The sequence below is a fragment of the Melanaphis sacchari genome, unplaced genomic scaffold, assembly GCF_002803265.2.
Source record: "Melanaphis sacchari strain LSU unplaced genomic scaffold, SCAv2.0 Contig1988_pilon_pilon, whole genome shotgun sequence".
NCBI lineage: Eukaryota > Metazoa > Arthropoda > Insecta > Hemiptera > Aphididae > Melanaphis > Melanaphis sacchari.
Genome location: NW_020270968.1, coordinates 90751 through 104541, shown reverse-complemented (window position 1 = coordinate 104541; position 13791 = coordinate 90751). Strand labels below are relative to the sequence as shown.

The window sequence follows — 13791 nt, the reverse complement described above, 5'->3', positions numbered from 1 at the left end:
TTTAGTGCGATAAAAATATATTAATTTTAAAATACAAACAGATTTTAGGGTCGTTTTGCCTAATACGTGGGCGGACGAGTATTATTAATATTATAATGACCCCCGATATGTTTGCATACATTAAAAACTATTTAATCTGATTGATGGGCAGTTGAAAAATGTACTACCGTTTGACGTTTGAGGAACACACACATGTATTTAAAGTTCTAATTCAAAAAATATACAATATTCATATGTTACCGATAAATTATTACTAAAAATGACTCTACACTATGGTAGAATAAAGTGCCATAGAATAATGGTACTTATTTTATATTTAGTAACAATAAAGAAGAGAGAAAAATAACAGGAAAACAAAACTCATTAGATTAACAATAATTAAATGAGAAGTTGATAAATTTTGTAATATACATTTAAAAAAAATATTACTGTGTATTTAAAGATTATTGCAAAACCAATTTTTTAATTTATAATGTGTAAATAATTTGAACAAATTAATAATTCTTTTGCAATCACACTTAGAGACTTTAAAACAATTTTCAAGAAAGAAGTTGAAGCTTTTTTACTTCTATTTAATGGTATTGCAAGATTCATTTTTCTGAAGTTATATTTTTGATTTTTAGTATCAAATAAGTATCGTATACATTTTAAAATTAAGTATTCTTAAAATTTTTAACAATTTACAAGAAAGGTATGTTTATTTTCTATTTAGTTAAGTTATTTTGTCTAATTAACAAGTTATATTTTAAAGAGGTATTACAATCACTTCAAACTATTATGCCTTATTAGATCAAAGATTGATCCATTGTAAAATATGTTATACTAATAAAGTTTTTATTCAGTATTTTTTTAGTCTAATTATTAAGTTTTTAATATGAATAATCTCATGTTAAAATTTTATCTATTGTTATGCCTAGATATTTAATGAAAGCGTGTTTAATTAATTTATGATAGGTATATAATATTGTGGAGATGAAATTTAATTAATTTTGTATAATAATTTCATTTTTTTTTTTTTTGTGGTATAGTTCTTGTCATTGAAAAGAGCAATATATTTTGATTTATCATAATTCATTAATCAAAAACCGCTTATCCATTATTAATATGTCAGAATTTATTCCAAGATGTATCCCTATTAGAATCAGAGAGTGTAATAACTGTATCGTCAAAATATGAGTAAATTTTACCGAGTTTACTTAACGCAGCTACTTATATAATGTAAAAAATAGGTGATAGAACTGTAGGTACCTTGAGGAACTTCATTATTAATTTGACCTATTTTATTTTCTGTGTTACCTATTCTAACCAGTTTTGTTCTTTTTTTTTAAGTGTGATTTAAAAAATTGTAATAGTGTCCCAGTCAGGTATGTATATTATATATACAGAACAATATTTTAAAAGTATAAGATGTTTAATTATTTGTTATTAATTTATAAAGTAAAATACTCTAACGTAATCAAAATTTATCTAAAAATAGTTTACAGACATACTACAGCTGATACTGGCTAGAGCAGAATTATGGCAAAGGAAGGATTTCAAAGGTATTCATTTACTTATTATTTTAATGTACATGCACTTCTCGTGCGGGGGTAGTCCCATTATGTACAATGTTTTATAATGGCCTTCTAAACATGGTACAGCCATGGATATTGAATATCAGTATATATAATATTATATAAACATGTATAATTTGTGAGCGTTATTTTATCTAAAAGTACATAATATTATAGTATGCGACATGCGTGCGTGTGCATATCCGTTTGAGTTTGTATGTATGTAAGTGTTGCGCGTGTATGTATGCATCGATGTAAAGATGTGTATGTGTAGATAGGCAATAACCGGTCGGATGTATCGTGTGTGGTCATACAAGCGGAAGTGGCGGTAATTATAAATTATTCAGATTCAAATTTGTTCGTAATTTTTTTTTTTATACGGAATTTTGCGACGATGTTTGTTGTGTAGATACTGTGTATTATTACTTTATGCCATATATATATACATACATACCTAAATTTACCATTATGTATGTATAGTAAAATGGGTACACACATACGAGTTTCGCATCAAACGCTAAGTCCTCGTTTGGAAATCCTAAAGTCACATTGCGCCTTTATGTATATGATTTAATGTATAAATATATACCGACTATAACAGACCTGCTTCGGATACACATACCTATATATATGCTGCTCAGAGACACTATATACGCCGCGTGTCGGCGCGCCGCAGTGATCCCACGCCGTGGCGTTTAATAGCGTCGTAAATGCAGGCGGCCAGGTCGGCGTCGTATAAAACATAATAGGTATAGGAATGTGTTGTCGCTCGTTATTATACTATTACACCCCTCAACCCGAGAACGCAAATCGATGCACACGGCTGTCGCCAGTTTTCAGGAAATACTATTATCATGGTGTATCGTTCGCGCTAAGTCTATGTATATATACGTTTATAAATCTTAATGTCAAAGCACAGTCATACTCTGTCTGCCATCAACCCTATGGCTTCTATGTACATGCATCTAAAGCAAAAACCGCTCCATTAGGATCCGTGGATAAGGTAACAGTTCAAAGTCGCCGTTATAGTCATGAACTGGTCTCCCTTTTCCGGACAAGGCGTTTTGGCAATTTGCCTGCAGAGAAAGAAGATATTGCAATCGATGACGTTACGGTAACCTGTATAAACGGCACCTCTAATAATATTGTCACTTGCGTATAGGTGATTTAATTATATGGACCAAAATATGCCTACTCGTAGTTAAAGGCGTTTTGAACGAATAATAAAATAAAAATCAACTGTCCCTTACGCGTTTCCACCATGGCACCATTTAAGCGAATTGGCTAAAATCGTCTCCAAAACAAATCTATATATTACAGACATGTATTAGCCTTTATAATCGTCTGATTAAAATCCAACAATCCGCCTCTAAAAAATAAATTTGTGCGTCCCTTAATTTTAATATATGATACAAAATATTATAATGTATTTTTATAAAAATAATACTTTAATAAATATACTACAATTAACAACTTTTTTTTAAGTGCTATAGCCGAAATCTATTATATTGGCTATGATATTAAATAATTCAAGTGATAATAAATAATAATAAAAGCTGTCCAAAACCACGACGCGTGAGTAGAATTTATTCGATTTTGTGTGAGGTCGTTAGGCCACTATGGCAAAAAAAAAGTCCCTATTGGTCTACAATTTTTTATGGTATCACTCGGACAGTGTTCAACCTGTGCCGAGTGAAGGAATTGCGCACACTGAGAGAATAAATAAATAAATCAAAAAAAAAAGGAAAAATTCATTTGAGACAAATAAAAAAATAACAAATGAACGTCGGTCCAGCTCTCCTCGCCTAAATCCACATAATCCATACCAAAATATACGCGGGGAGCGAAGTAGTCGGACGGTAAACGTATATGGGGAATAGTGTATAAAAAGGATTACTTTGTCATATAAGCAGCGGATCAGGAGTACATATAATATAACGTAATGATATCCAACTAATTGAAATTGCATGAACTCAGCAGTCGGCACAAATACGAAGTAAAAAGCACATATTATATTACATTATTACGAGCACAAAAGTTGAGGCAATGGTTCACATAATATATTAATCGTTTAGCCAACCGTTTGAATTCTATTTTAGTCATATGCATCTCAACATATATATTTTTTGTTTGTAATGTTAATTTTTTTTTTGTAGTAGTAGTAACGACGTGATATTTTGCAAACAACGGATATCAGTGATAGCTTTTTTTTTGAATTTATATTATTGACGTGTTGTGCGCATTTCTAAAGTAGATTTGTATCACACTATACCACTTTTTATTATACTTTTTTAACTACACAACAGAAATATTATACCATTGACGATATACTTGGCACATACTTTTTCTAGACATTCAAAAAGGGGCTTTTTATGTTGCATTATACTGTCGAAATCTTAATATTACATTATTTTTACTGTAACTTAATATACTCGTATGGTTTAGTATGGTATGGCTCGTACGAAATCTGTAACGATCTACCGTCTATATTTATCAATATAATTCACACAAATGGATAAACGATGTTTTAATATTTTGTACACGTGAGTTTATATTGTGTCGTCGGTATCGGTATGATTTTTGTATTTTTTTTTTCGTGTCCGGATCGCATTTATTATAAAGTGTATTTTATATTTATTTTGCGATAAGTATTTACATGTGTTGATTTATAAATGGGTGTTTCGGACTTAAAATCGACTTGAAATTTCTTAGCTTATCTCGAGAGGGGGAAGGTATTAGCTATGCATGTGTATGTATATGAATATATTTAATTTACATACAGCATTGCAGCATGACATAGACAGATCCCTCGGGACACTTGTTGCACGTCAATACAAGAGCCTAAGAGTTACACCCACGCATTTGATTTTACTATGCATACAAACTACATATTATAATTATCTTACTCGCGTGCATCCATACCTACGTCGGATACGCAAACATTTAAGCCGTAGGAGTTGTTTTGTTTTTAAATAACTATCCGATATTTTTGATACCAATTACGTCCAATCGGCAGTTCTTATTATTTCCCAATTTCGATGCGAATAAACCATAGCTTACCCCCACAGAATCGCTAACCGTGCTCACCTTACATTTTATTATTTGATTTTTCAAATTTTGAATTTTTTGATAATACTTTTATGCTGCTTTAAAAAACATCGATTTTTTAACCATTTTAAAAATGTTCTAAGTCGATCAAAACATTTTTTGTTTTTACTTTAAATTGTAAATGTGTATACCTAATCTACTTAAATTGAAACATATACGAGTTTAGTTTTCGATTTTTTTATATTTTATACATACTAAAGATACAATTTCTTAATAAATAATAATTATGATTTCTCATATTATTTAAATAGATACAATATTAAGTCTAGTTCTTTCTGCGTCTTAAAATTTTTATTAATAAGTAATAAGTTATAATCCTATAGTTCTTATAATTTTTAAATACAGCACCGTATCTTAGAAACCATTTTTCATTTATAGACCATTATAATTTTAAAATATTATCTTTAATGTCCGGTCGCACCAAATATTTACTCAAAGATAAACTCGTTAAACTGAAGTTAAAATAACATATGTTGCATAGACCATGTTTTAAATTTTATCTGTTGTTAAAAATGTAATTTATTACCAGTTAAATTAGATGCTGATTAGTCGCTGTGTAAAATTGTATGTATGGTTGGATTTCGTTATCAATGTTTTGTGATATGATTATGATGATAATATCAACTTATATTTAAGATACCATTTATTTGATAACCAATATATTGGTAAAAACCTGAACATAAAACAATGAATGACCAACACTTTTCAAATTTAACACATGTTAATTTAATAAACGTTAGTTCATCATTAGATTAAAATTTAACAGTAGAAAAAATAATTTACCTATAGATCAACAAGTTTGATGCAACCGCGGGGCATAAGTATTGTATCTACTTAAAAATTGAAAAATTAATATTTGAATAAATACTCAATCAAAGGAAAATATAGATGTGAGTATGTTTATAGTGAATCACTTTGTATTTAGGTACTAGTCAGTGATGTGTAGTATAAGGAAAAAAGTCCCATCGTATACGTGGATGGACGTTTACTTTTTTTATTTTTATTAAAAACGTTTGAATTCTCTTTCTCGTGTCTAATTACGATTTATAAGCCCACGCAACTTAACCGTAAGGAGTAGGTATTATTATGTATAGTTTGATCCAGTTCACCCGACGTAAACTACCTATACGTACGCGCAACGATACGTTGATTTATTATCGACGAATAATTTTTTTATAGATCCGTAGTAAATCATTTAGCTTGATGTTTATATGACAAACCTACATAATAAATCGCATAAAAAAAAAAAAAGAAAAAAAAGAAAAGAAAAATAATAAAAACGAAAAAACGATAGAAATAGACCTCGTGGGACCTTAAAACGTTATAGTTATGGGATTGGTATTGGATGATAGGTACTATAACAATTTTTACTATATCGTCAATTGCAACAGTAAAGTACCATCAGAAAATCATTAATCACGCGTTGGACAAACGTCACATGACTGACGATTATTGCTGCTGTCGTCATGTTATTATTACCACGATATCGTTATTTTTGTATATAAACACAAAAATAATTTAATAATCAAACGTGAACACATTTTTATTATTACTATATTATTGTGTGTAACCGATAAAATATATTTACTGTCTCGGCGCTGCAGGTCTGAATATTTTATGTCCGTGCGATCATTAAAATAAATGTCAAATAGTCTGCGCACACCATAATAATGTGTAATAAAATACATTATTATATATTATATCGGTACACATAATGTATAATATTATATAGTGTGAGATGAGTCATCCCGGTCATCCATCGGACCGGTGCGTTATTTGAACGCAAAATAAGGACGTAGGTATATGTGTGTTATATATAATTTATAATATACTCAGTGATTTAAAGACTATATAGTCTGCGCGACGCACTAAAAAACACACAGAAATGACGCGGCAAAGTGAAATGTTTCGAATCGTAAGAAAATGAGAAAAAAAATACGTAGGCATCATATTATGGGAAAATCGATTTTGTTCGATATTGGTCTACCTACGCTGCCTAAATTAACATTTCTGTTTTCTGTTTTTGATCGAAATTTGTTGTGATTTTTTTCTCTGCAAATGGGAAATTCCGGTTTATGCGTTATAGTCACTAGATACATTTTTATTGAATTAGTGCAGACATGCAATGCAGCGAGTAAGCTTCTCCGTGCGGCAGTGACCGCTTTATAAAGAAAATAGTAACACACACTCAAGTGTACGGGGTAACGAACGGATTATTATTTTATAGCTATTTTTTATTTTTGGATCCGTACTAGCGTACACGCGGCGACGAGTCTGTCAAACCAACAAATCTCTCGTGTTCAGAAATATTAATACGTTATACGTTGTATACGCGGCAGTCCCGCCCACAGCTACTTTATGATATTATCATAATTTTAACTGTACAAACGGCGGCGGCTCTATATATCACCCTCCCCGGCCCACTTGAATTGTTATATCCCGCTTGCGTATTATACAGTCTCTGAATGAGCGTGTGTGTGGTAAAATGTTAATTATTAAAATAAATTGTTAGAACGATGTGCGTATGATATGTTGATCCGTCGCATATCATTATTATTATTATTATTATTATTGTTATTGTACATCGTATCACATAATATTATGATGTGAGGCACAACGCAGATTTGGATATCATTTACCGTGTTTATTTTAATATCATACATTATCATTTTTATATTGTACATTAGTGGCACTGTGACCACACGTATATATAATATCATCTTATAAAACTCGTTTCGGAATAATAATAATTATGTTGATATAATATAATGATCCAATGGCATTTCCAGCGTCGATGTTATCGATTATTTAGTGTCTACTATTATATTATAATATATACATTAACTAATACCTATATGAATGTGTTTTATAGGGATTCCGTGACAACCGAAATATTAAAAAAATCTATTGACCAATGAATCATGATATTATATCCTCTCCTCTTCTCATTCAAACTCGACATTTTATACAATATCAATGTAATTTGAACATTCGATTAGATAAATCGAAAAATAAAACTATAATTAACCGATGCGGTATTAGTTTTTAAAAGAATCACGTTTTTAAAAAAAACCTGCAATTGAAATTATAGTTATCGACGAGGACAAACACGGTAATATGTATCATTGTTATTATTGTTACTATTTTGTGTTATAGACAAGTTTGTGTCGTTTCTTTCAATCTTTCACGCGTCATTTCGACGAGCATAGAAAACGAACACGACGATACCTGCTAATTATTATATTATATTATAATTGTTTAGATCTCACTTTTTGTGTATTTTGTTTTATGGTATTTTTTTGTTTGTTTGGTGTTGGCAATCTTATTTTTTCAATACGTCAGCTTTTCGTGTACTTACTTCTTCCTATATTTGAATAAAACAAAACAAAAACAAATATTATTAAAATGTTAACATAACTATTGGATTAGCTCGGGTAATGGAATGGCAGGCAAGTGTAATAATATTATAATATACAAAAGTAATGGTACCTATACATGGTTTACGATATTAACAATATAGGTGTGTTACATAAAAACATATTATTAAAAAAATGGGTTTAACTGCTTTCAAGAATATGATAACATGAAATACCGTATTATTATCGATATTATTTATTGTGCTTGTGCAACTGCCATGCAGGCGACACAAAATAATCTCAAGGACTCTTCCCGTGACTATAGTTAGGTACATTATTATAATCGTACATAATATACCTACTACCATAAGAATCTATTAACGATAAATCGTCAAAATATTGCCCGAAACATGTGCATGACCCAGATTTGAATTTTACAATATAGTTATTATACTCAGTACTTATTATATTTCATTCATCAATATCTCCGCTCAGGTTATTCATTAATAATAATAATAATAATAATATTGACTAATATAAATATAATTTACGTATACCAGTTAATAATATTAATTACCACGAAATCTGGGCTACGGTAATTTGCCCATATACATATATATATATAAGTTATAACTAATAAGTATGCGTGTGCTCACACGCCACACGCATACATGGAAGTGGTGTCGACTCGACATCGTATAGACAACGATGTTGTGCATAATATTATACAGGGTGATTTTTGATCGTTTGTGTGAATTGTTACTGTGGCGATGGTATTACATGAGTTTGCAAAAAAACACTCGAGTAGATTTCACCGTCAATTTTCGTTCTCGAATATCACTTGTCTGATATTTAAGAGTGTGTAAACGTGTAATTTTATTTATGTATTGAAACGAATAAAAGGGGGCTTGGATCTTTACCAAAGAAATCAAATTAGTAAAATTAATAAGTAATCAAATAATAATTTTTAAACCTAACTTTGATATTAAATCTAATAAAATTATTGAAAAATTAATTACTAAAAAAATTGTTTTTGTGGTTAGCACATTATTTCTGATAAGTGATAGACGATAAAAAACATTGTTTTTTGTTAGAAAAAGTGTTAAAGAAAATAATATATCGTATCAGTAGAGGTTAGTAGGTGTGCGTACTATTCGTTTTGTGTAATTCGCACAAATGCACAAGAAAAATAATAATTTATCAAGGACGTATAAAACTGTAGCAGAACATGTAAACATTATTTTAGACTAAAAATTGATTTAAAATTAATTTTTGCTCTAAACCTTCGCGAACTATTCTAGTATAAACGTCACTCTGTATGCATAATACTACGATAATATAATTATGGCGCGTCGCTACAGCCGCGAGGGGAAAAAATGATTTCTTTCTTTTCTTGCAAGATACAAATGAATAATTAAAATAATGGCATGTCTCGTAATCGGAATTGCACGCTATATACAATACTATTATTATAATATCAATTATTGAAAATTCGTATGATGTACACGAAATAACAGAATATTATATTTACGTGATATTAGTCATGAGAGACGATGTTACACTCGAGAGTGTGGTTGACTTCGTCTTACAAAATACAAACTTACAACACAAGTATGTAGCAAAACTATGTTCAAAAGAATTCATTTTATGTTATTAGTTTCTATAATATTATTATAACCCATTATCAAATTAAAAAGTTTAAAAACATCATTTAGTAGATTGTATAGGTATTTTTAATGACTTTTTGTTTTAAACTGTAATATGTGTCTATACATTTAAATGTTATTGTGCAATGGTTAGTACTCAATTATCTTAGAAACCTTATTAGCTATTGAAACCATACTCGTATATTCGGTTAAGTTTGTGATCCCATTGGTTTTTGTTTTGGTAAGGTGCCATAAAAAAAAAAAAATAATGATTTATTTATTTGCCAGGTCAGCTAAAGCAATATATATATTTATTTATTTATTTATTTATTATAGGTAGGTAAAGTATAACATTTTAAAAATAACTTTATAATTTAAACAAATATGTATATACACATGTTAAGATGTATGACCGCAGTAGGCGAATGTTGACAGTCACCGGTGTATGTTGACCTTTACCAAAAATTGTAGTGAATGTTAACAAAATGGTCTAAACGCGTTCATACACCGGTGATTGTTGATATTTACAATTTGTGTTTGGTAAATGTTGACCGGTTTGACGTTGTGGATATTATACACTAATCGTTCCTGTGACGATTGCCGTCTATCAACATCGTACATTATTCTTTAAGTAGGGGCAAGTGCTGCCAAAATTTTGAGTGTGAGGAATGATGAGCGGGGCTGACTGCTAACCAAAGGCTTTTAGGCACACATCTAGTGTATATAAATATAACTATTACTAATACGTAGGGGGTGTGTGTAGAAAGTGAGAGTATTCGATTCGGAGCGGAAACAGACAGTGAAGAAGACTCCACGACGATCCGTATGGCCACCATCAAATATCCACATTCAAGTACGTCAACATCTACCCGGATCGGTAACTCCATATACTTACACATTATTTAAATATAATATAATTACAAATTATCTGTTAACAATAATATACTTTAAACTTTTAATTATATGTTTTACTTAAATAAAATAACCCTGATCTCTAATATTAATATTACACACCGAGGTCGAGTCCCCGAAACCTTATTAATAAAAACAACTTGACCAGTAGGGAACGCAAGGTCCGCTAGCACCCAGTGAAGAGGGGACGTTATACACCTAACCAAGTTTATTCAGTTAAGACCTCTAAAATTTAAGACTGCAGAAAAAGTTGCACATCACTTATTAAATATATTTCTTATTTTCGGTTTTCCAAATGTTTTACATCCCAACAACGGACGAGAGTTTGTAACATAAAAAAATGTAATTGTAGAATGAAGAATACTTCATAACAATCAATGCCACGATAGTTTACCGTGTTATAATAAATAAAACTTAAAAAAATATAATACATGCTACTTAAACTAAATATTAAAAAATTAATTTGTTAAACTACATTTATGAATTTATTACCTATATCTATTTGATTATATATTTTGTCAGACATTTCAATATTCACTAAAAAACTATTGCGTATGTCAACAAATATAAGTAAATTTCCGCATTGTGAGATATTTAAAAAAAAATGATAACATTCACCAAAATGATCGGTAAATGTCAACATACACCGGTGACTGTCAACATTCACTACTAAGCGATCATACACCTTAACATTTATTTATATATATATATACCTAACGAAATATACTCTAGATAAATAATTTTAAATTTGACAATAGGTCAACAATTCAATGTTGAATAAAAATTTGTTGCGATTAAAACGAGATACGACAATAATACTGGTTGATGTAACGTCCTATTAATGTATGAGGTATAAATTATTATGACAAGCATGCTGCAATAAATCGGTGCTCTCTCTCTCTCCTTATACTCGCGTGTAGACGAAACAACAATATTATTATGTACATTTCGCTATAGGAATATTTATTTATGCTGTGGCTCGTTTCCATAACGATCAAGACCAATCGATCGATCACACGTTTCGAAGTCGCGCGCGAAGGGTCTACCTATAACATAAATATTTATAATCTTATACGCGAACGGTGTTAAACTATAATATGATCTATATCTATTTCATGTGTGTGTGTGTATAAATATATGTATGGGATTTAATTAACAACGATCATTATCGACGTTTTCTATGGTTATAGGTATGTATGTGAAATCATCGTTTCAACGTATATACTAACATCAGTTACATCCATAATGTTGATGAGCGAGGTCAGTGTTTATGTAAGGTACAAATGTACAATATACATAATACTGCGGTGCGCGATCGGGCCCGTATTTAAAATGTTCACATAAGTCGATATTTCTTTTTGGATACTTTCTCAATTAAAAAAATAATAACATAATTCAGTATCATCTCAATTTTTTTTTTCTTTTGTCAGTAAAAATATTAAATTTTCAGAGTAGTTCAAAATTTTCCGTTGCCAACCTCCTACCTACCTAAATTTGGCACTACTTGGAAGTCTTCTCACGCGTTCTTTTGCAATTATTTTGAATGTCGTAAATCTTTAATATCGTCTGTTATGTTATATACTTACGACCGTATTCACGCAGTAGTCGTTTCGGTACGACAGGTACGTGTTCGAGTATAAGTGGTACCGTTCAGATTACACATTATTCAATTATACAGGGCGATCCACGTTCACTCAATTATTTCTTTTTAATTATTTAATTTTGTTCAAATATTGATTTTTGGAATTTTTGAAAGTACCTACCTACTTATTCTTCGATTGAAATCTTCAAAAACTTTGGTTTTTTTTTACATATTAAATAATAACGAGGTTGCGATACGAACTTATGTTTTTTTCTAAATACTAATAAGTTAAAAACACTCGTCAAAATATAAATAATTTGATTTGAAAAATATGGATTATCTCTTATGAAGATAGCAATATCAAAAACTATGTTCGTTAGGGATCCGCTTTTTTCTATCTTAGATCCCGGAAGATCCTCGGAATAGACGAGTTTACCCAAGACCCATATTTACGAAAAGTAACCATCAAGCGTGGTATATATGTTTGACTACACTGTTTCAAGTGAGAGGTACAAGATACTTATGGTCAACAACCATTCCGGAATAGATCGCGGTTGCTTTAGCAGCAGTTTTTTCCTTCAAATGCTCCTATTTTTTGGATAGGTCCTGTACTTACTAAAAACAAGACCGAACGAATCTCGGAACAAAAGGGAAAGGGTTGTTTAGCGAATCGCTCTGTATAATACACACACACACACTTATCCGATGTGACGTGTATATGCGCTCGCGGAGCTACGCGGATGCGTTTTTCGCGTGCACAAAATTAAAGAATTCGAAATAATTACGCGCTCGTATACGTATAATAATATAATATATTTTGTACGCATATTATTTTACATATATACGAGTATATGTGTGTGTGTGTGTGTGTGTGTGTGTATATATACGAGTCTATAATAATATACACACGCCGGCCCGACCGACGGTCTCCCCGCCGCCGCAATGGTATATATCGTATACTGTTTATAACGTCGTCGGCGTGCGGATTCAGTATATATAAATGCGCGCGTCTATGTGTGTGTGTGTGCGTGTGTTTGTGCGCGTGCGCGTGTGCGTGCGTGTGTGTAAACGTATATATAAATACACATACATGATTCCAATTAAATTAGCGGCATTAATTTGTAGACTTACCAAAAGACCACCCATGGTGTTTGCTGGCCAGTTGCCTATCGCGTAGTGCGTGTGCGTCTGTGTGAGTGAGCGAGTGAGCTCTTGCGCGTGCGCGCGCGCCCGTGTTTGTGTGTGAGTGTGTGTGTGTGTGTGTGTGTGTGTACGCGCGCGCGCGAGTTGATAAGTTTGCATAGTGGTCCTTCAGCATTTTATGCGTTTACGTTTACCGTATGCTGCACATATAAATATAATACACGGACACTTTTTTTTTTTTTATTAGTATTATTATTATTATTTACTGTACTATCGCCGTACTTATACAGAATCGTTTTTTATACGTATAATATAGGTTATACATTTGTGTTGATACGCGTTTCATTCTGTCGCAAAAAATTTGAAGAAATAATGCCTCGCGCGAGTACAGATACTATACCTGCACCTGTTGTATGGCATCGTAAGCTCGTAAACATAAAATATTGATCTCTATAAGTCTATGTGTAGCCCGTGGCGGAAAGATTGACCGG

The 13791-nt window shown here is 31.1% G+C and overlaps 1 protein-coding gene across 3 annotated transcripts in view; it reads right to left on the bottom strand.

Moving 5' to 3' along the window:
* The window catches only part of LOC112592851 (segmentation polarity homeobox protein engrailed-like), a 71493-nt gene that overhangs the window by 8549 nt on the left and 49153 nt on the right, over window positions 1-13791 (bottom strand). Inside the window, exon 4 of one of the 3 annotated variants that reach the window (XM_025336998.1) lies at window positions 8020-8025. The exons of the other annotated variants lie outside the window; for them this stretch is intronic. Coding sequence (XP_025192783.1) covers window positions 8020-8025 — 6 coding nt within the window. The remainder of the gene's footprint in view (window positions 1-8019; window positions 8026-13791) is intronic. 3 annotated transcript variants of the gene reach the window in all.